This window comes from Schistocerca serialis, chromosome 4 (assembly GCF_023864345.2).
Source record: "Schistocerca serialis cubense isolate TAMUIC-IGC-003099 chromosome 4, iqSchSeri2.2, whole genome shotgun sequence".
Lineage (NCBI taxonomy): Eukaryota > Metazoa > Arthropoda > Insecta > Orthoptera > Acrididae > Schistocerca > Schistocerca serialis.
The window spans coordinates 440,509,218-440,532,889 of record NC_064641.1 but is presented as its reverse complement, the minus strand read 5'-3'; the positions used below and the strand labels follow the sequence as shown (position 1 = coordinate 440,532,889).

Sequence of the window (23,672 nt, the reverse complement as noted above, 5' to 3'; positions counted from 1 at the left end):
ATTCATCTGTTTCTTCCCTATTTTTTAGCATTATTTTTGTCATTTGTGGGAGCGTGAACATTGATTAATGTGTATTTTTTATTTGCACATCGAAAAGTGAGGAAAGATGTTCTCGATGATGTTGACCAAAAATGTTCGACAGAGTTCAGAATTTTTGTGTTTACAGCAAAAGCTGTGCCAAGCTGAGGGCATTTCTTCATTACAATTTTTCCAGGTTTTCCTTTAAATATTCTGAATTTGTTTGATTCAAATGTGTTTTCATCAGTGAAGCGAGTTTCTTGTAGCGCCACAATTTGTATGTCTTCCGTGTGTAACTGGTCTGTAAGGTGCTTAAGTTTTCCCACTTTGAGAAGGGAGTTTATGTTGAGAGTTGCTATGTTGAAGATTTTTCTGGGTTTAATCTTGTTGGATTTGCATGGTGTTGCAGACTCCCAGAATCCATGGGTCTGCTTGCGTCGTTGCCGACGGTGGATTGGCCACCTGGGGTAGTTTCGTTATTGAAAGACATTTCCATCATGCGTTAAGATTGTAACTGTTGAAATTCTTCAAAGTTGGGGAGATTACTTGCGTAACCTACCAGGAATACGACTAACGTTGTTAGCGTTAGAAGGTTTCTTGAAACAGCCGCCTCTAACATGAGGAACAGACGCTGCCCACAAGCCGCCCAATCTGGGTACAGACGCTTGCAGTTATAGATTTTTGGTTCCTCCGCTCTCTCAGCCGTTGGGAGTTAAAAATTCCTCATCCGCCTATGAGACCGTTGACCGGTTTTCCCCCGTAGCCCTAGGCAGGGGCCCTCACAGGGTGCTACCATCCGGAGCCAGATGGACCCAGGTTTTTTTACGAGGTTGTTACTCCTCCCCCTCCTCCTCCCTCATCACTTGTAAGATGAGGATCCGGGCTTGGGACCGGCAATGGCGGAGTTGATTTCCACTCTTTTATACAAGTTATTTTCAAAGACAGAAGAAATCATGGCATACACGTTCTTTCCACTCTTTTATACAAGTTATTTTCAAAGACAGAAGAAATCATGGCATACACGTTCTTTTCACATCGCTAAAGTATCTTTACTTGTTGTGAAAGTCCTGTAACAGTATGACATAGGCTACATTTCCTCTAAATATTTACTCATCAGGTAGAAAAAAAATCTGTTCTAATTTGTTACATCAGACATCACAGGACTAGAATATTAAACTTACTTTTGGCTCATCATGGAATGCTAAGATCTAGTTCTATCACAGGATGCCTCCTCATTTTCGAACTCCAGCAAAGTACCCAAATGCCTAGCAACATACCAAGGTAATAGCACAGAGAAGTTGGTTCAAAATGGCTCTGAGCACTATGGGACTCAACTGCTGAGGTCATTAGTCCCCTAGAACTTAGAACTACTTAAACCTAACTAACCTAAGGACATCACAAACATCCATGCCCGAGGCAGGATTCGAACCTGCGACCGTAGAGGTCTTGCGGTTCCAGACTGCAGCGCCTTTAACCGCTCGGCCACTTCGGCCGGCAGAGAAGTTGGAAATATCAGGTTTATACTACATAGCACTTTATAAATTCGGTAATACAACTGATTTTATTGTGATGGTTGTCTCTCTCTATATAGTTGGGAGATTGGAATTCCGTTAAAAGATATCCCCGCAACGAAAAAAGACGCCTGATTACCGATCCGAGTCAAGAATCATATCCGTGCTACCTACACATCGCTTCCACTGATCAGGTGGCACTTCTTTGATATCAAACTGATAGCCTAATTAATTAAATTGATCATGAGAGTCACTTTGCACAGTAAGTGACTTTTTTTCCAGCTGTCGGATTACACTCACCAGGTAGCTGAAATGGAAATCCCTGGAGAGAAGACAATGTTCTTTTCGGCGAACACTATCAAGAACAGACATTTAAAGCTGACCGCAGAATTCTACTGCCGGCAACATACATTTTGCATAAGGACCGCACTCTTAAAAACACGTTCACAAGTATTACTGTCACCCTGCATAAAAAGCTGTCTTGGTTCTACAGGCACACACACATAAGAGTCGCTAAAAGTTTATGCTTTCTGGTAGAAATGCTGTCTGCGATTTGGAATCAGGTCTACCCATTCAACCGCATACTTGCACAGGATCGTACGGAGATATCTTTTAAAGATTACAGCTACTGGCGAATCATATTTGTGCCACTATCACAACTCAAAACGAGTCGCCTTTTCTGAACTTATGTGCTAAGGATCCCACACAGCAAAATATCCAGCATGCTTTTTTAGACAGTCCCTCTGCATCTTGTAACTGCTCCTCAGTCTCTGCCCCACCCTCCTTGTAGCTTTTTCCATGTGATCGTTCCAATTTAAATCAGAACTAAACGGAAGTTGGAGAGCGCTATATCTAAGACATTCTGCATCCCACGGAGAAACAGGACGAGCTGAGTTAATGCGACAGGACCATGTTTTGACCACTCGGTGGAAGTGGGAGCACGTTGTCGTACCTCCGCCAACTGTACACAATGTGTAAGGCCAGCGCCAAATGAAGCTTTTTCCGCCAACACGAGGTAGTAAAAAAATACACTACAAGCAGTTATGGCGGTGAAAATGAGCAAGACTCCACATCATACAGGAGCTGGAAGAAGGATGAGGATCTTGCTACTGCATTGCGGTGTGTCTCCAAATGATATACAGGTACTGCAGTCCTAAGGTGGTACATTCATGCCTGTCACCCAAACATTCTCTCCTTCCTCGTTTCTTTTATACCATCCAACAGAGAAAAACTGTGACCTATAAAAACTTCACTAACATCACCCGGTAGAAAACTTGATATCACCGCATCTCTGTCTTCTGATATACCGAAAACAAATAGCACCTGCATGCTAGAATCGAGCATATGTAACGATCCTATTAAACATATAGGTATTGGTTCAGTGGAGCAGATGGCTCATGATCGAAGTCGCTTCCATAGACCAGCGTAAAGTTTTGTCACCTGTACTGTAGGACGACCATATCCCACAAACTATTAATTGCAAGTGAGGTTCCCTGTATCGTTGTTTGATACATTGTTTTTTTCTGCTGTGACACATCCAAGCAGTGTATGACTACAGCTACATACACCACCATCGTTTTGTTTTTCCCATCATGACTTCGAGGGCTGTACCAGGTACTAAACCAACATTAATATGTCTCGATCCATTCTCTCTCACAGAAAACTGGACATCACATGGTGTAAATTATGCTGCTGCTGCTTCCATAACACACAAAGTATGATTGAAATGTAAGACAGAGGCGGTGTTTCTTATTGACAAAAAAATGCAGATGACATCACATTATATGGGAACTGGAAGAGTTTTGCGCCATTGGGGAGCGTTTCAAAACAGCTGTCCGACCTCTACATACAAAGTCATCTTTTGCAGTGAGGTGGTAGCAGACATCTAGCTGTTCCATTTCTATTGATCCCTCATATTGCAGTCATGTACGTGATCGCTGTTTTGGTGCAGGCCCTCCCAAGAGGGCGTTGCCCCGCACCAGAACTCTCTATTCATCTCAAACAAGCAATGTCAGTCAGTCAATAAGTGGCAATCAACAGTGTACTATTGTATGGATGGCATGCAAAAGACACCGCCGATGTACTGTAATAAGCACCATAGTTGATAGTGTGATCAATTTTAGCAATTTTACACGTTTTTCCATAATTTGGACGCCACCAGCGTTCTTCCCAGTATCTGTATCATTGCAAAACCTTCCTTCCACTGCTTTGCGATTACCACGTACTAGATTTCGAATGTAGATAGATGACTGTGTAGTACACCCATTCATTGTTAATTCTCGAACATACATATATATACAGGGTGTTACAAAAAGGTACGGCCAAACTTTCAGGAAACATTCCTCACACACAAAGAAAGAAAATATGTTATGTGGACATGTGTCCGGAAACGCTTACTTTCCATGTTAGAGCTCATTTTATTACTTCTCTTCAAATAACATTAATCATGGAATGGAAACACACAGCAACAGAACGCACCAGCGTGACTTCAAACACTTTGTTACAGGAAATGTTCAAAATGTCCTCCCTTAGCGAGGATACATGCATCCACCCTCCGTCGCATGGAATCCCTGATGCGCTGATGCACCCCTGGAGAATGGCGTATTGTATCACAGCCGTCCACAATACGAGCACGAAGAGTCTCTACATTTGCTACCGGGGTTGCGTAGACAAGACCTTTCAAATGCTCCCATAAATGAATGTCAAGAGGGTTGAGGTCAGGAGAGCGTGGAGGCCATGGAATTGGTCCGCCTCTACCAATCCATCGGTCACCGAATCTGTTGTTGAGAAGCGTACGAACACTTCGACTGAAATGTGCAGGAGCTCCATCGTGCATGAACCACATGTTGTGTCGTACTTGTAAAGGCACATGTTCTAGCAGCACAGGTAGAGTATCCCGTATGAAATCATGATAACGTACTCCATTGAGCGTAGGTGGAAGAACGTGGGGCCCAATCAAGACATCACCAACAATGCCTGCCCAAACGTTCACAGAAAATCTGTGTTGATGACGTGATTGCACAATTGCGTGCGTATTCTCGTCAGCCCACACATGTTGATCGTGAAAATTTACAATTTGATCACGATGGAATGAAGCCTCATCCGTAAAGAGAACATTTGCACTGAAATGAGGATTGACACATTGTTGGATGAACCATTCGCAGAAGTGTACCCGTGGAGGCCAATCAGCTGCTGATAGTGCCTGCACACGCTGTGCATGGTACGGAAACAACTGGTTCTCCCGTAGCACTCTCCATACAGTGACGTGGTCAACGTTACCTTGTACAGCAGCAACTTCTCTGACGCTGACATTAGGGCTATCGTCAACTGCATGAAGAATTGCCTCGTCCGTTGCAGACGTCCTCTTTGTTCTAGGTCTTCCCCAGTCGCGAGTCATAGGCTGGAATGTTCCGTGCTCCCTAAGACGCCGATCAATTGCTTCGAACGTCTTCCTGTCGGGACACCTTCGTTCTGGAAATCTGTCTCGATACAAACGTACCGCGCCACTGCTATTGCCCCGTGCTGATCCGTACATCAAATGGGCATCTGCCAACTCCGCATTTGTAAACATTGCACTGACTGAAAAACCACGTTCGTGATGATTACTAACCGGTTGATGCTACGTACTGATGTGCTTGATGCTAGTACTGTAGAGCAATGAGTCGCATGTCAACACAAGCACCGAAGTCAACATTACCTTCCTTCAATTGGGCCAACTGGCGGTGAATCGAGGAAGTACAGTACATACTAACGAAACTAAAATGAGCTCTAACACGGAAATTAAGCGTCCCGGACACAGGTCCACATAACATCTTTTCTTTATTTGTGTGTGAGGAATGTTTCCTGAAAGTTTGGCCGTACCTTTTTGTAACACCCTGTATATACCAAAGGAAACCAGACAGAATGCTATACCGATCTACATATTTCTAGCACTTCGATCACAGTGCTTAATTTACGATTACGATTGCCCTTCCTTCCCTATATGGATGGGAGTCACAGAGCATTCTCGCATTCCTGAGATAAAGTTGAAGATTGAAGGAGCCCCCTGTATTGCCTTTGACCAACTTCCCACCCCTTGCACCACTGTCATCGATTTAATTTGCAGTTCACCAGAAGTATAAGGCTACTATGTGCGCTAAATCCACATCTCATGAAGGAACAGGGCAAGCCGAGTCCGTAACTGCTGTTCAGAGAAGACTGTTCCACACCATTCTTACTCACGGCGCCCACCCAAGTGCACATGGTCTTTCCAGATGGAGCTCTATGACAGACGTAGTTTGAAACATTTTACGTAAATCAACTGCGGCATCAGTTCAGGAGTATTGTTCTAGTGTCTGTGGTCTGTACTAAGAAGGTATTGATAAGAGAGAAATGATCGTGGAACATAAACACATGCGTTCCTAAGGCTACGTGGTTCTGCACTTAAAACACGCTATAATGCTAGATCAGTGCGGTTTTCGACCTATTAGTCGCATGGAATGCAGTGCTGTTAATATTCCAAAATAAGAAATATATTTCCAGTGCATGACATACATTCTCCCTTAAAGTTTCTCTACGATAAACTATGGTGACAAACTGTAAATTTATAAAATTACTGCCTTGCGCGCCAAACAAACCATCGATTCTTTGCAACACAAACACTACATAGGTTTCCAGAGACGTATGACTCCTGCTGTTTACGACGTTCAAGCCCGATTACAGTACGGAAATTATTATACGTATTATACGTTCACGACAGCCCTATAAACGATCAATGACAGCGTAAAATGCATACGACCAAACAGTGACAACTTACAAGGAAATAAACACCAAGATCAGTAGCCAGAGGGGATGTAACAATCTTACCGCAGTTTATCACCGCCCCTGGTAACCTTCATCTTGCACACTGAAGTAATGGTCCCCGATGTTAGGCTGTGCTCCTCATGATCAGAATAATATTGCCGTTTCGTCTTGACGCCACGTCTCTAGAGTGCCTTCTCTCTCCACTACTAAGGTGTATATATGTAGCATCAGTCGACTTCCCTCCTCCAGAAGACTCAATTTTATTGATTTTACTCACTACTCATTTCATGGCATTTGTCTCTAATTTTATGTGTTCTCAGTCAATTTTCGTAATTTTACTAGTTTTTTGCAATTTTACATATTTCATGGTACTTCCCACAATTTTTACGTATCTCACTTCAATTTTTAGTATCTATACTAGGATTTCCACGAATTTTACCGATTTTATTTCATTTTCCATATTTTTCCACAGTTTTCCATATGTATATATTGATATTGCTGACATACCTACTTCCTACGAGAATATTTGCGCACCTTATAAACCAACCTTCTAAAAATCCTAAGACTTGCCCTCTCCCCGATCATCCACTTGTATGCATTCAGGATAGCACGAGCATGGGAAGTACAGTAACAGTCGGTTAGTACCTATATCAAACTGAAGACACGATTTACGTCCAAGATGTGCAGAAGAGAAATGTACTACTTGGCTTACATTTCCGTTCTCCTTGAAGAGTGTACCGAAACAAGTTTTCGATCGATGGACATTTTTCATCACAAATGAGTTGGAAGTCCTCTAATGACTGTGGTATGAAGAGGTTTGCTGCTGATGATCGCAGGTAGATAATGCTCTAAGTCACACACAGAACACGCAGTTGTATACGAGTAGATAGCAGGTTATACCACACAACTGATACGCTTCGAGAGAAGAACGAAAAAAACAACTGCTTGTGAGGTATTTGTTAGCTGACTGCATGGTTGTGATTGGTCAAGAGAATAGAGGAGCTCATTGTAAATACCGATTGTTAGGGTTCGAAGTATCTAAGCAGTCCTGCACAGGGTCAAACACGCGATCCATTTTGTAATTGTATATTGCAGTCATTCCAGCTGGTAATACAACGCTCTTTAGCTGCCGATAACTTTGGGGTGACACCTGGACTTGTGACATTTGGTGGTCATCTATATTCAAAATTCTATTCCAACCGTCTTATCGCTTTCCACGAAAAATGACTGTTCCCGATAGTTTCATGTCAACTTTTTTCTCGTAGTCCTCTTGCTATACCATACTCGTTCCCATGTATAAGAACTTTCGTGCACCAAGCAGAAGACATGCAAGTACTTCCTCATTCCTCCACATTTTCCCTAAATCTATACGTATTTTCCGTCAACTTTCGCAACTTTATCGATTTTATGTCACGACAGAACTTAATTTCGGTGATCCGACAGGAACCGATGTTAACACTATGGTAAAGCCGTTGACTTTTAATAGGAAATCGGAGGTTAATTTATGAATAGCCCTCATACCTACAGTTTATTCCATTCCGTGTGACAAAGATGAGCTGTATGCCATAAAAATCTACTCTCAAAACTTTCCTAAATTTTTATAGGACGGAAAAAGTAGGATAGTTTTATTGCTTGAGCAATCCGATGACTTTTAGAAAAAGATTGGTCGACGGGGAGAATGATCCCTTCAGCAGTCGTCGCATGCCCTTTATTTTTGATTGATCTTCGGAGTTTCGTAACTGTCCTAGTATAAACCTGTGACATTACAGTACTCTCACGAATTACTCTCAAGAAATCTGTTATCGTAATTTCTTTGTTTACAGCAAAAACCTGCAACCATCATTTTGAGGTTTGACAGCGTCTGCTTGAATTTTTTTCGGCTTAGTGTCAGAATGAGTTCGCAGTCACTGTCTAGACTGTTCCTAACTATTAGAGTCCACGCACGGGACGCATGTCTCGTCCCCAGTCACCAATATTTTCAGAAGTTCCTCCTCTTTTTCGCGGTTACAATGATAGAGTGTCAAGACCGGACCACCTTTTAGTTTTCTGAGCATCAGTGATACACTTTTATATGCACTACGCATTAAAATTATTATAACCTAACCTACATGGAACAGTGTTAAAGAGGATTATGCTTGAAATCTGAGGCACATCGTCCGAAACTCTGTAAACTGCGAACCGACGTCTCGCACGCAGTTTCATCAAGATGTTGCACAAGTTGATCCTCACATCTGAATGTCTTTCTCGGCCACTTTCATCATGCACATTTATGAGACCAGCCATGACTTTTCTGCACCACCCCGTCGCAGCATTACTACTCATTACCGCATCCCTATATGCTGTTGTTGTTGTTGTTGTTGTTGTTGTTGTGGTCTTCAGTCCAGAGACTGGTTTGCCGCAGCTCTCCATACTACCCTATCCTGTGCAAGCTTCTTCATCTCCGAGTACCTACTGCAACCTACATCCTTCTGAATCAGCTTACTGTATTCATTAGACGCCACAGTCTCTACTGAATCTCGGTAGCAGTGACTCGTTCTGCTGACAGGAAGCCAATAATAGAACGTACCTCACTGATGGCGGGAGGAGCGATAACGCTATCTATTTCAGTCGCACACACCGACGAAAGAAACGGAGAGCAAACTGACGCTACGTGATTTTCAGTCTCTTGTTCCAACATCTCAAGAGTCATGAAGCTACAAGCATTTGTTTATTTTTAGTAGCCAGTCGGAGATTAACTTATGAATAGTCCTCGTATTTCTGCGGGTAACAGGTTAGTTCGACGCACGCTGTGGTGGTTATAGGAGTTAATTAAGTAATGAACTCGCGGTCCAGGCCGTGAAGGCCCAAGGGTGTCAACCAACCCTGCGTCGTTATATAGACAAGATATGGACGGGCATGTGGTAAGCACGCAGCATTTCCCGCCATTTTCCCGACATTTCAGACAGTGCGGCCGTTACTTTTAATTCGTAGCCCCTCAATTGGCATCATGAATTGAGTACAGTCCGTAGCAGTCTTCCCACCAAGGAAAAACCCTTAGTAGTACCGGGAGTAGAACCAGGATCCCCCGCACGGTAGCCATCTACGCTGACCAATCATCCACAGAGGCGGACATATAAGCTCACTAGCTAACCCTAATAGGTTGACGTATAGGTTTCTGCGAATTGCAGTCTGCATGTGTTCAAAATAAACGTGACGTTAGTTGTGTAAACACATTTGACTGTGCTCAGTTGCTCCTTGACTATGGTTAGCTGTATTTATGACGTAACTGTAACTTCTTAAAATGAAATGATTGGACTTCCATTCGGCGGGTCGCATGATAGTGAGACCAGCGCTTGTACAGTGCACTAAAGTAATGGTCGTTTCGAGCTTGAGCTGTTGCGTATGAGTATGGGAAAAAGGATGGAACCCGATGCTGGAACAGACCCTGCTCAAAGTTCATCAACGAACTTAACTTTACCAAACAACACATAGATTACAGCATCTTACGCCCTCATTACATCACACACTCTGGAGGGCTTAGGTGCAAATCGCTGTAGCCGGCCGAAGTGGCCGTGCGGTTAAAGGCGCTGAAGTCTGGAACCGCAAGACCGCTACGGTCGGAGGTTCGAATCCTGCCACGGGCATGGATGTTTGTGATGTCCTTAGGTTAGTTAGGTTCAACTAGTTCTAAGTTCTAGGGGACTAATGACCTCAGCAGTTGAGTCCCATAGTGCTCAGAGCCATTTTTGCTAATCGCTGTGATGAGCGACTTCAAATCTCCTCGTTGGCCAAATTCTGGCTGCCTTCAGGCTGAACTTGACTAAATTGGTGCTCATTAGTAATAACCTGCACAAAAAGCTAAATCTGAGGAAATGTGAGAGAATTTTGCAACTAACAGGAAAGCACACAGCATCACAAGTCTTCTGCTGTAAACCGTCCGTCAAGTTCCAAGACTGATTGCATTCCTGTCGTACAAGCGACGCCAGAGCAGTAACGACGGTGACAGTTGTGCTATCAACTGTAAATAACAAATGTGCAGTTGACAGGTCATTTGTGAGCAGGCAGCGTTAAGTAGTGGACGTGTGACCATAGGGTGTCAACGTTGCTCGTCTCGCAAACTGCACTGTGGCAACGGGCTACATCTCTAATTACGTTCTGAAGAAAAGAAAAGCGTGAGCAAACTTTGTCCCGTACAACTTAATTCTCGCACTAAAACAACGACGGATGGACACCTGCAACGACTTGACTGAAATGCAAAACGCGGAATAAATCACCATGGGTGGCGAGACTTGGTGTTACCAGTATGAAGCTACCACAAAACGAGAGAGTACAGTTGAGTCTCTGATGGCTCGCCAAGACCGAAGAAGATGCACATGTGCAACTTGAACAACGTCCCAAAGAAGGACTTTTCTGACGGTTTCACATGCTTGTATGAAAGCTCTGTGCGTTGTAATCAAGTTGGGAGAGACTATGTGGAACACTTGAAGCATTAAACCACCATCTTATCTTTCCTATATTTTTTATTCAGTCTCGAGTCTGTTTGGAATTTCTAAAATAAATATAGGAGAAAGAAAACAAAGACTCTCACGTGCTTATACTAAATTAAAAATTTATAGCACGAATGAAAGTCTTCCACATTTTTGATTGCATATTTGTTGTGCAGAATGTTGTGAGAATGTACAGAATACCTTCCAGATGTTTTGAGTTCAGTCAGCACTTTCTTTTCATTACGCATCCGTACGAATACTATTTTATGCCGGTAGTTCAAATGGTTCAAATGGCTCTGAGCACTATGGGACTTAACATCTTAGGTCATAAGTCCCCTAGAACTTAGAACTACTTAAACCTAACTAACCTAAGGACATCACACACATCCATGCCCGAGGCAGGATTCGAACCTGCGACCGTAGCAGTCGCGCGGTTCCGGACTGCGCGCCTAGAACCGCTAGACCACCGCGGTCGGCTATGCCAGTAGTTCCGTAGTGAGCTAGTTCTGTAGTGTGGTGTTGCTCCATGCGATCGGAAAGACTGAAGACTATATTTACTAAAGTATGCAACAACTATAACATATTCATTGTTTAATGCCATGAAGTGTGGGTCCAGTCCGAAGTTTGGTTTCATGTGGCTCTCTACGATAGTCTATTCTGTGCCAGCCTTTTTGTTTCTGCATAACTACTGCGACCTCCGTTTATTTGAACCTGCCTCCTGTAATCACCCATTGGACTCTCTCTCTGCAATTTTTACTTCCCCGCCCCCTCCCACCCGCCCACACACACACACACACACACACACACACACACACACACACACAAACTTTCCTCCAGTACCAAATTAGCGGTACCTTGATGCCTCAGGATGTGCCCTATCGAGCAATCCCTTATTTTTCTCAAGTTCTCCCATAAATTCCCTTACTTCCCAGTTTGATTAAGTAACTGCAAAAAATGGTTCAAATGGCTCTGAGGACTATGGGACTTAATATCTGAGGTCATCATTCCCCTAGAAAGAACTACTTAAACCTAACTAACCTAAGGATATCACACACATCCATGACCGAGGCAGGATTCGAACCTGCGACCGTAGCAGTCGAGCGGTTCCGGACTGAAGGGCCTAGAACCGCTCGGCCACCGCGGCCGGCTCAGTGACTGCAACTCGAGTAATTAAAAGTGGTATGATTTCAAAAAGATAATAAAACTATGCTGACTCCCAATTTTGGCTTTCCAGCCGACACTGCGTGTGAGTTACATTAATTGAATACTCGAGTGGATGGTTGTTATTCCTTTAACGCCGGAATTATCTGCACGGTGTGGCATCACATGGTATATAATCGCCCGCGCGAACGAGTTCCGCTGTACACGGAAATAATGTGGCAGCAAGCGGATGCAACACGGAAGTATAGCTGAGTCGGACTAAGTTTATCCCTGTCAACTGCAGTGACCTGGGCACAGCAGTTTCGCGGGCCTGCTTGAAACAGTAACTTAGCGCGATTTTGTAAACGTCTCCATGGCAATGTCTCAGTGTTGTCACAGCTCTGTAGACGATTACTGTTTTCGACAGCCGTTGAAAGCTGGCAATAGCGCTATGAGCTGTCATGGATTTTCTAAGCCGTCTCGAGTATAGACGAGACGAAATAACGTACGTAATTCTCATCCCGCATTTGGATCCGAGTTTTGAACCGGCACTGGTGAAGTTATTAACGCATATTTCTTTTGATTATTTTTGTTTAACTTATAAATTACTGCATATTATTACTTCTTACATGAAACATAGAATTAATTTTACTTAACAAAATCGAGAACTTGTTGTTTTATTACATCTCAGTTTTCAAAAGGAACTTTGAGCTATGCTAATAAAAAAAAAAAAAAGAAAGTCCATGTTATGTAGTGGGTCATGGAATAACTATTTTTCCTGCGGGGAATATTTATTTTTCCAATTTTTTTTATATATAAACGATCTGCTCTAGTTATAGTTCCATTATTTCGTTCGATTACCAGTAGACGGTCTAGAAATAGAAGCAAATAAAATGAATTATAACTGAAATTGATTTCGATAAAGATGTGTCACCCAAAACAGGAGTGAAAGATGGAATGAATTGAAGTTTTGATTGGCTGTGTCCCGTTTTGGAACTATGTTCATCCGCCCTCTTGTTGTGATTTGCATATCTTAGGTACATTGAGTTTACGTTCTACAGGATCCCGCGTGGTTTTACAGAGAAACAAAAACGGGGTTTGCCTCGGCTGTTTTGGAAGTAACAAGGCCACAAAAAAATAAAAAAAATATAAGAAAACAACGAGAGAAAACCGTGTGCAAAGAAATGGCTAAGCCGCGCGGGATTGGCCGAGCGGTCTCAGGCGCTGCAATCATGGACTGTGCGGCTAGTCCCGGCGGAGGTTCGAGTCCTCCCTCGGGCGTGGGTGTGTGTGTTTGTCCTTAGGATACTTTAGGTTAAGTAGTGTGTAAGCTTAGGGACTGATGACCTTAGCAGTTAAGTCCCATAAGATTTCACACACATTTGAACATTTGAGAAGTGGCTAATACAAGAAAACAAATCACCTACGTTTCCTCACTTAACCAGCTAGGAGCCGTTGATTTCCGTAGTTATCTAAGAATGGATGTATCATACGTTTGGAAACTGCTGAACATCATCAAACGGTTCTTAACGAAAAAGTATACAGTCATGAGAGTGTAACCTGCGAGGAGAGGGTGTTAGTCACAATATGGTTTCTAGCCACTCGCAGAAAGTGCAGTCGTATCCCCTCAATTATTAACTAAAATGATTCCTGAATCGTACAACGAGATTCATAGCTGATTGAGGAAATACATCAAACAAAAGCAAAATAAATAAAACAAAAGAAGTTCATGTAAACGTTATTAATTTATTTATGTATGTAGCATAAAAGATGACCTGTAAGTTTAAGAAACTCATTTCAGATTCGAAGAAGAAAGAACACACATGGCGATGGCGCACATAATTCAATAAAAACAACGTCAAACACATAACAAATGAAGCATTTAGCAGCGGTAATAAAATTACTCTGCTCTCAATAGCAGAGGGCTTAGATATAGGCTGGACTTTTTAACACTTATAAAAATGAAGCAAGTATATTTTATGAATTAATCTCCATTAAATGTCAATATTTCGATCTTCAGATTTCATTTCTCATATGTAAAAGCTAAAAACAGGAATACGGAAGATCGACGGACTTTTATTCTATGCTCCACATGAAATCACTATGGAGTCGTTAAAAAATTTAAAAATACTTCATTTCTTGCATGTGTATTGCTATACTCCTCGTACGACGTGTCCCACAAACATCTGCAGTCTTAAAATTTCTCCAGAAACTCTGTCCTTAAGGTTTTGTTCGCCTCGCACCCTGTCATGTGTATCAGAACAGCATTTAATCCCGTGCACATTGACAAAAGACGAACATCTGTAGGGCAGCGCAACACCAGTTTCTAGGGTGGAGTGCTGACGGCGGTCAGCTGTCGGGTGGACCTACCCGGCCAACATCTCGACGAGGAAAGTCCGTCGGTCGGCCAGTCAAAACGTCTACATACGCCCAATTTGTCGGTCGGTCGATTGGTGCGCGTGCAGTCCCTTTAGGAACAATCGTGTAACGGTCCAAAATTAAGGCACGCTTTCACTGGTCTCTCTTATGAACGCCTTATAGCGAAAGCCAGCTATCATTGATTCGCCACATGACGGGTTGCATGCTTAAAGGGTAGAAGGAGAACGATTAACCTCAAATTCTGTCGACGGAGAGAGACAGAGAACAGCTTGGATTAGGGGAGGACAGACAAAGAAATCGCCGGGTCCATAGCAAATGATCTTCTTGGCATTTCCTGAGGTGATTTAGGGAAACTGGAAAACATAAATCTGGATGGCCCGAAGGAGACTTAAACCGCTGTCCTCTTTAATGGAAGTTCACACTGTCGAACGGCGCATAATGAAAAGATCAGCTTCTAATGCGTTCATACGTGACGCTTCGTGCCTCCTCAACGGCTGAATATACAGGGTGATCAAAAAGTCAGTATAAATTTGAAAACTTAATAAACCACGGAATAATGTAGATAGAGAGGTAAAAATTGACACATATGCTTGGAATGACATGAGGTTTTATTAGAACCAAAAAAAAACGGAGTTCACAAACTGTCCGACAGATGGCGCTGGACGGCAAAACGTCAGTAACTGCTACCGTAACGGGTGAGAGGTACGCCGATATGTTACAGAATAGCATCATCCCCAGCCTGGTTGATAAACACCTGCTGGAACGTACGATTTTTCTGCATGATGGCGCTCCACCCCATATTGCTAGACGCGTGAAAGATCTCTTGCGCCCGTCGTTTGGTGATGATCGTGTCCTCAGCCGCCACTTTCGACATGCTTGGCCTCCCAGGTCCCCAGACCTCAATCCGTGCGATTATTGGCTTTGGGGTTACCTGAAGTCGCAAGTGTATCGTGATCGACCGACATCTCTAGGGATGCTGAAAGACAACATCCTACGCCATTGCCTCACCATAACTTCGGACATGGTTTACAGTGCTGTTCACAACATTATTCCTCGACTACAGCTATTGTTGAGGAATGATGGTGGACATATTGAGCACTTTTTGTAAAGAACATCATCTTTGCCTTGTCTTACTTTGTTATGCTAATTATTGCTATTCTGATCAGATGAACCGATATCTGTCGGACATTTTTGAACTTTTGTATTTTTTTTTTTTTTTTTTTTTTTTTGTTCTAATAAAACCCCATGTCATTCCAAGCATGTGCGTCAATTTGTACCTCTCTATTTACATTTGATTTATTCAGTTTTCAAATTTATACTGACTTTTTGATCACCCTGTACTTACGTTTTGATGAGTGTAGGTCCGCAACGCTGTAAAGTGATAGCTAGTTTTTGTGTGGACGAACTCCATCGGAAAACAGACTTTTGTTTTTTCTATTGGTGCCAGTCTCTCAGCGAACTGCTAGCTGTGCTTTCCAAATAGTGTAGATAGCTCTTTTTACACTAAAAGAATCTCTCTTGCCTGGGATTTCCGGCCTCAGATGAACTCGCGCGGAAAGTCCGAAGCCCCAAGTAACAGCCGATACCGGTCTGTGGAGGCTGGAGGAGAAAGCGAAAGTTGGCAACGGTGCGCCGCGCGGTAGCCGCGCGCACGTTGGCAGCCTTGCAGCCGGGTCAGCTGTGCGACGCGGCGGCAGCCATGCTGTTCAGTGCGGGAGGCAGCCTCCTCACGGCAGTCGGTGTGCGGCAGTTGTTCTGTCGAGTAGTGTTGACAAAAGTGCGTGAGCGCGCGCGCACATTCCGCGTCGCGTGAGAACGCGCAGGCCGTGCGTGCGGGGAGCACGTGGCGGGGATCCGTAACTCACCTCGAGCCGTGCACTCTGCGATCCTTGGCGCACCGCGGGGATGGAGGGCCTCAGACTAGCTATTCAGTGAGTTCTTACTTTTAGCTAAGAATTATACTGCACCAGTATTGTAGCTTTACGATTTATATGCCATCACTTTTGTCCGTGGATTGTATTAGAAACGGCTGATAAGCCCATATCGTGATATTTTTTGGCGAAATCAAACTGACGAAAACAGCAGTCTGATATCAGAGTATCAGACTCCGTCTTAAAGTAAATGTTAAAATCTGGCCTCGTAGCAGTTCTCTCAACACAGAACAGCAACTGGGTCAGTCACCATGTAAAAATTACTAATCTGTACTGGTGAACTGAACTGCCTATTTTGCGTACAGTGGAGCATGAACAACAATTATATTTTCCCTCCAATTCGACGCGAGTGACAAATGACTTAGGTTCCTATTTCTTAAGTGCTATGCAGCCTAAACTGACTAATGCAGGATACGGCTATTCTGTGATGAAAAGATACAATATTATAAAGTTTTGGGAAGCAGAGTTAAGTCTAGAAGCAAAACAATTTGTCGTCACAACCCATACAATAGCTAAAATGTAGCATATTGTGTGAGTGTGATTGGATATCAGAAGTTTAGAGATGCAGTGTAGGGGGAAACGGAAATGAGCATCAAACAGATCGAAAGAGTGTAGACTGCTGTGAAAATAAATAGCGCATTTTGTTGCCGATTGTTTCTTTTTCCTCAACTTCATTTCTGTGCAACATTGTTATTGTTTACGTGTGGCTCGTTTTGCTATACATTCCGGATACTGCCGAAAAACCTTGTATGATACTGCTGAGTAAAGAAACTTTTATGTTTACTGAGTTTAAATACTGCCATGTGCAATATGATCATAACACTTAACTGGTGTTCTATATGTTGTCACGCTTCCACATCCACTAGCGACTATTGTCGGCTGGTTACAGTCATTGTCGTTACGCTTTTTATTTTTATTTTTTTCCCCGCTTGGCACGCTGCAGCCGGGTATGGGAGCACAGTCGAGTGCTATTTACCTGTACGGCTTGCCGTTTTTGCGCGCGGCGAAGCATGTAAAAAGTGCCAGAACGCCCGCCCCCCGCACGCACCCCCGGCGATATTAACGCTTGTCGATGTCACCGCACGCACGTGCGCAGTGCGACGTCCCGGAAAGTGCGCCGACGCCGCACCTTCGGAAAGACAATGGGCGTACCTCTCGTGTTGTCCTGCGGCTGGTTAGCGCCGTGATTGCTGCTGAGTGGCTGGCGTCTCCTAGCCTTTGTTGTCTGCGCGTCCCGCCGCATTTGTTTAGCTTCTCTCTTTTTTCCGACCGCAGCCAGCCAGTGCAGCTGTCTGCCTTGTCTGCTCCTCTACGCCATCTTTCACTCTCGCCATCAGCTGATGACAGTGCAGCGTCGATGTCGCCCTGTTACGAGTTGTATCCCATTATCACTGCTGCTACCGCTTCCACGGGGTTTTGGTCCGCGCTGCGCCTATAAAATAGTTCTTTACAATGAAACAGATAATAAGTTAATGTTTCTATGCCCGGTGGCAGTAGTCGGTACTGAGTGCTACGATAAAGTGAATGGTACTTCGGCATATAAAATCAAATAACATCAACGTAGTAACGCAATGGCGAAAACATGCAGCTCAGTATCCGTTCTCAAATTATGTTTGAGTCATATTTAATAAACAGAATGCAGAAAGTTAAGCTGAATATTCCAAACAATTTTTGAAGGAGGGAATATTTTAGTAACTGGGGAGAAATCGGGAATAGAGCCCTACAAAATTCAATTCTGGGTCCACTCCTATTACGTATGTATGTGAATGACGTTCTAACTACCCTACCACAACAAAAGTCAAAATTTAATGATGACTGTGGTGTTGCTCACGCTGCTAAATACTGCATTTTCGGGCAACAACAAAGTTATTATGTGGCAGGTGTCATTAGAGCACAGTTAATAAAGTCATTTCATGTAATAATGAATAAACTAGGCACTCATCTTTTCGTGTTTCCCACGCTGGTCTCGTTGTAAAATCATGGCTCAATCGTCGAAAATCTTGTAGTGATGATTCCAAGCTCGGATGCAAAGAGGCCTGGGTTTTATTCTGCTATATTCAAAAGTTTTATAGAAGTGTTTCACAAACCATTCTTGAAGATTAAGGATTTTCTCTGCCTCGTGATGGCTGGGTGTTGTGTGCTGTCCTTAGGTTAGTTAGGTTTAAGTAGTTCTAAGTTCTAGGGGACTGATGACCATAGATGTTAAGTCCCATAGTGCTCAGAGCCTCGGAGCCATTGAAGATTAAACCTTTGAAAGTTAGCACAATGGTAATGTAAAAAAAAAAAAGTAATCGGCACTCCGAATTCAAGTTACACTTCTTTTTTATTGCATTTGTTGCGATGGCACATAACACACAAAACATCACTTCACAATACAAAACATACTTGAAAACATCTTCCTCACTGTTAAAGTTCACATTTTATAAACTGGCTACAATATGCGTCTTTCCAACATGACGTCCAACACTTGACTTCTTCAAGGTCCGACTCTCTAACAACCAATAATCGCTTACGCGCCCAAAAATCAGAGTTACAAGTACTTCAAAGATCATAGTGACAAAAGAAAGAATACACACAAGAATAATATCATTGCAATATAAACATATCGATGAATCAAAGTACTTCTACATTAATGGAATCAAATCTGAATGTTGGCTCGGAAATATGTCAACTACTTTACAGAAACACAGTAGAATATTACTGGTATCGAGAGGTTCAGGTGAGTTGTCGCAATGGTTACGTAATTCAAGTACCATTACAACCTTCATCAAATAGTCTTGCAAGCAACTAATGTAGCACACACGCTCAGTAAACAGGAGAGATGTTCTAAAGTTTTAGGTATACATATTGATGAAAACTTGAATGAGAAGAAACACATTAACGAGCTACTCAAACAATTAAGCTCAGGTCCTTTTGCTTCATGCTAACCTTGCAAACAAACGAATCAACCTCCTAACATGTTTTGCATATTTAAATTCGATAATGTGTTATGGAATAATTTTCTGAGGAACTCATAGCTTATACAGTACTGGTTGCGCGAAAGCGAGCAGTGAGAATATTATGCGGTGGTGACCAGCAGTCGTCTTGTAGGGACCTCTTGCAGGAGATTCACATTTCAACTGCATCTTCACAATACACATATATATATTTGCTAATGAATTAAATTCGTCATAAATAATCCTCTACAATTTGGGAAGAGCTGCGATGTCCATACCTACAACACTAGAGGAAAAATGACCTTTGTCACTCTTTATTGAAGCTGTTCTTGACACAGAGAGGAGCAAAGCATGTTTTAAATCTAACGTAAAGTCATTTTTTTCTGGCAACTCCTTTTTTTCTATAGAAAAATGTAATTTAAAAAGGGATGGACTGTAAAAAATTAGTTTTCAATGCAGTCACATGGGTAGGACTTAAAGGTGATGTGTTAATTAATGCCGGCCGGAGTGGCTGTGCGGTTCTAGGCGCTACAGCCTGGAGCCAGCGGACCGCTACGGTCGCAGGTTGGAATCCTGCCTCGGGCATGGATGTGTGTGATGTCCTTAGGTTAGTTAGGTTTAATTAATTCTAAGTCCTAGGCGACTGATGACCTCAGAAGTTAACTCGCATAGTGCTCAGAGCCATTTGAACCATTTGTTAATTAATTTTAAATCGAATCATTTGTATGTATCCTGCAAACTGACTCGTTCCAAATAATTTCAGTGAAAATGTTGCTGAAGTGATCTATGGAACATATACACTAAAGTGACAAAAGCTACGTCGTGTCGAACGTCCTTTTGCCTGCTGTAGTGCAGTAGCTCGACGTGGCATGGACTCAGCAAGTCGTTGGAAGTCCCCTGCACAAATATCGAGCCATGCTGCCTCTACAGCTGTCCACAATTGCGAAACTGTACTGGCCGCAGGATTTTGTGCACGAACTGGCCTCTCGATGTCCCGTAAATGTTCGATGGGTAGTCGAATCATTCGCTCGAATTGTTCAGAATGTTCTTCATGTTCGCGAACAACTGTGGCCCGGTGACATGGCGCATTGTCATGTATGAAAAATCCATCGTTATTTTGGAACATGAAATACGTGAATTGTTGCAAGTGGTCTTAAAGTAGCAGAACAGTCAGTGATCGGTTAAGTTGAACCAGATGACCCAGTCCGTTCCATGTAAACACAGCCCATACCATTATGGAGCCACAACCAGCTTGCACACTGCCTTGTTGCCACCTTAGGTCAATGGCTTTGTGTGGTCTGCGCCACACTCGAATCGTACCACCAGCTCTTATCAACCGAAATCGGGACTCATCTGACCAGGCCACGGTTTTCCAGTCGTCTGTGATCTAGCCGATGCGGTCACGGGCCCACGAGAGGCGCTGCAGGCGTTATTCTTGTAGTAGCAAAGGCACTCGAGTCGGTCGTCTTCTGCCATAGCCGATTAACGCCAGATTTGGCCGCACTATCCTAACGGATACGTTCATCCTACGTCCCGTATGATTTCTGTGGCTATTTCACGCAGTGTTGCTTGTTTGTTAGAAATGACAACTCTACACAAACGCCGCTGCTCTCGGTAGTTCAATGAAGAACGTCGGCCACTGCTTAGTCCGCGGTGCGGATGCCTAAAATTTTTTATTGTCGGCCCACTCTTGACACTATGGATTTCAAAATACTAACGAATTTCCGACGCTGTGTCCCATGTGTCTAGCGCCAACCACCATTCCGCGTTCGAATTATGTCAGTTCCCGCACTGAGGCCATAATCACATCGGAAAAGTTTTCACCTGAGCATAAATGACAGCTCAGCCAATGCACCGCCCTTTTGTACCTTGTGTATGCGATACTATCGCCATCTGTGCATGTGCATATCGGTCTCCCACGACTTTCGTCACATCAGTGTAATGGGCTATAGTAAGTACACCTATGGCCTAACTGACGATAGTGATATGAATATGCGAGACCCAGGAAGAGGTGAAACATTTTGCTACCCAGTGATTAATAACTATCCATTCTTAGATTGGAGCCACCGCTGCATTGCGGTTTCCAGTTGCACAGATTGCTCGATAATCATCTGCTATTTTTCTGCGGCAAATACTTAAAAATTGCCGCCTCGTGAAATTTTGTATTACCGAATTTAGTTTGAACTGTTTCCAAAAGCGAGGGCAAGTTTCTTCGCTGGAATCTTGTGACAAGCGTTCTTGTTTCATACATCTGAGAAATACGTTTGTCAATCGTACATGAGTAATGGTTGTGCTCTTGCGGTGATAAAATCAAAAACAAAAACAAGGAAGCCTTTTGCTGTGGTCAGCCACGTCTGTTTTAAAGCAGTTTAAAATATCAACGTTCAAAAAGAGTGGATGAAAAATGACGTAAATGGAGCCACCAGGGTACGTATTTCGAAGAGAACTTCAGTTCCAGTTAAATGGTAACAGAACCACTGCCGGAAAAAATAATTTCGTCAAGTTACATCCTTGCGACCCGCTGACCGGCCGCAGAACGATTTTCCGCCAACTGCACTGTAACTGCAAATGCAAATCTGTGACTTCTTCTTTTATTACTCTGTGGACGCCGCTGTTCAATTCTAAAGGCACTAAGAATTCTTTTATACGAATGCGTGGTGTCTGTTCTTTGGGACATATAACTGATTCGCCCATCTGGGCAATGCATCCAGCTTATTCAGTGCGGATGCACGAGTACGCCCGACCTCCTGCGGGAGCATGGAGGAAATGGAAGGGGGCTGTGGACAGATGACACTTGGTGGGAGGCCATGAGGCGTACAAAGATATTCCGCGCAGTTGTGAGAAACACTGTGTCCCGGGTGCACCTTCCTAGTAAGCAGGAGACCTCGTGTTCGAATCCCCGTCCGGCACACATTCCTACTCGTCGCCGCTGATGCCGCACAAAGTCCTGGTGTAGCTAATATCACTAGTCCCTTCCATTTCCGTTCCTTTCCTTCCTCCTCCTTCAAGAATTCTAACACATACACCTTCATAGTAAATTAAGTAAACAACATGGTTTCTTTCGATACAAACTGTACTGTGAACACTAGACATAGAAAACCTACCTCGAACACTGAACGGAAAGGTGTGAATTGTTTGCCAGTTCCTTGTATAACTTCTCATTAAGTGTATGGATAAGGGAAGCTTAGCTGCTTGGATTGCAGAAGTAATGAAGTTTCTTACACGGGCGGTCGTTGAATCCACCAGTGGTAGAGTACTTTCACAGCTACATCAAACGAACGCTTATTTTTTGCCTTTTTATTTCTGTTTGACGTTACATGGACACTGATTTAATATTCAAGTTTTTTAATAGTGTTTGTAATTGTTAAAACTATGGTAATGCTCTACAGCGAGTAGGTATCACGCATGGTCAATATTTTTCCAGATTAAAGATAAATGATAAATAAAGTAAAACACAAGCGTTTGTTCATTGTCTTGATTCCTGTATATTTTTTATACTTCCCGACAAAATTGCATTTATGTATTCACATAACCATTCTGTATATCGAACGGCCATCTTCAGACCAGTGAGCAGTCTTCACGTCGCTGTGGACGATGTCTTCTTTTCCTTTTTTTTAATAAACATAAATGACTGTAAGCCAAATTTCAGAATATAGAAATGGCTAGGAGAGGGATATAACGGAATTTTACGCATGAGTCGTAATTGCTCTGAACTGTATTATAGGCCCGTTTTTCGTAAGAAGACTTCATCTAATTAAGCCGCAGACGAAATATATTTACGGGAAAAATAACTTCTTTGTTTGAAAGTAGTATGTCAGGAATTTGGCTCTGTTCCACAGTGAACCGTTAATGAGACGTAGCGTGCTGATGACTATAGACACGAAATTCATTAAGAGATTAGGCAGTGGAAAAGTGTCTGCGGTAATGGAGGTCGTGGGGTATCTGCGTGAGACTGTGCTGTCACGTTAATTTTCCCTCTGTACTGTCTGGCGTGAAACTAAGCACACATTCTGCCACACATCTACCGTAAGATTTTTCATGTAGGATGCCACAGACACAAATTCATTAAAGGACAGTTCCATCTTCCACCTTGACTATATTATGATGAGTTATTTATTTCACACAATCAGCTGATGTTTGCCATGTGCCATTTTCAGATGCTTCTTATTCTTCTTCTTATTCTTCCGTCATGCATTAGGTTTTCAAATGGTTCAAATGGCTCTGAGCACTATGGGACTTAACAGCTATGGTCATCAGTCCCCTAGAACTTAGAACTACTTAAACCTAACTAACCTAAGGATAGCACACAACACCCAGCCATCACGAGGCAGAGAAAATCCCCGACCCCGCCGGGAATCGAACCCGGGAACCCGGGCGTGGGAAGCGAGAACGCTACCGCACGACCACGAGATGCGGGCAAATTAGGTTTTCCCTCAGCCTGTTGCAGTTACGCCTGGCACTTCCGTAATTTTACAGGTCTTCCAATGCATTATTACCCAAGATCCACTT

At 43.1% G+C, this 23,672-nt stretch overlaps 1 protein-coding gene across 3 annotated transcripts in view; it reads left to right on the top strand.

Annotated features, from left to right (window-relative positions):
* The window catches only part of LOC126475060 (tripartite motif-containing protein 2-like), a 454,750-nt gene that overhangs the window by 146,498 nt on the left and 284,580 nt on the right, over positions 1-23,672 (top strand). The window contains exon 1 of one of the 3 annotated variants that reach the window (XM_050102611.1): positions 16,005-16,227. The exons of the other annotated variants lie outside the window; for them this stretch is intronic. Coding sequence (XP_049958568.1) covers positions 16,202-16,227 — 26 coding nt within the window. The 5' untranslated portion in view covers positions 16,005-16,201. Of the gene's footprint in view, positions 1-16,004; positions 16,228-23,672 lie in introns of those variants that run through there. 3 annotated transcript variants of the gene reach the window in all.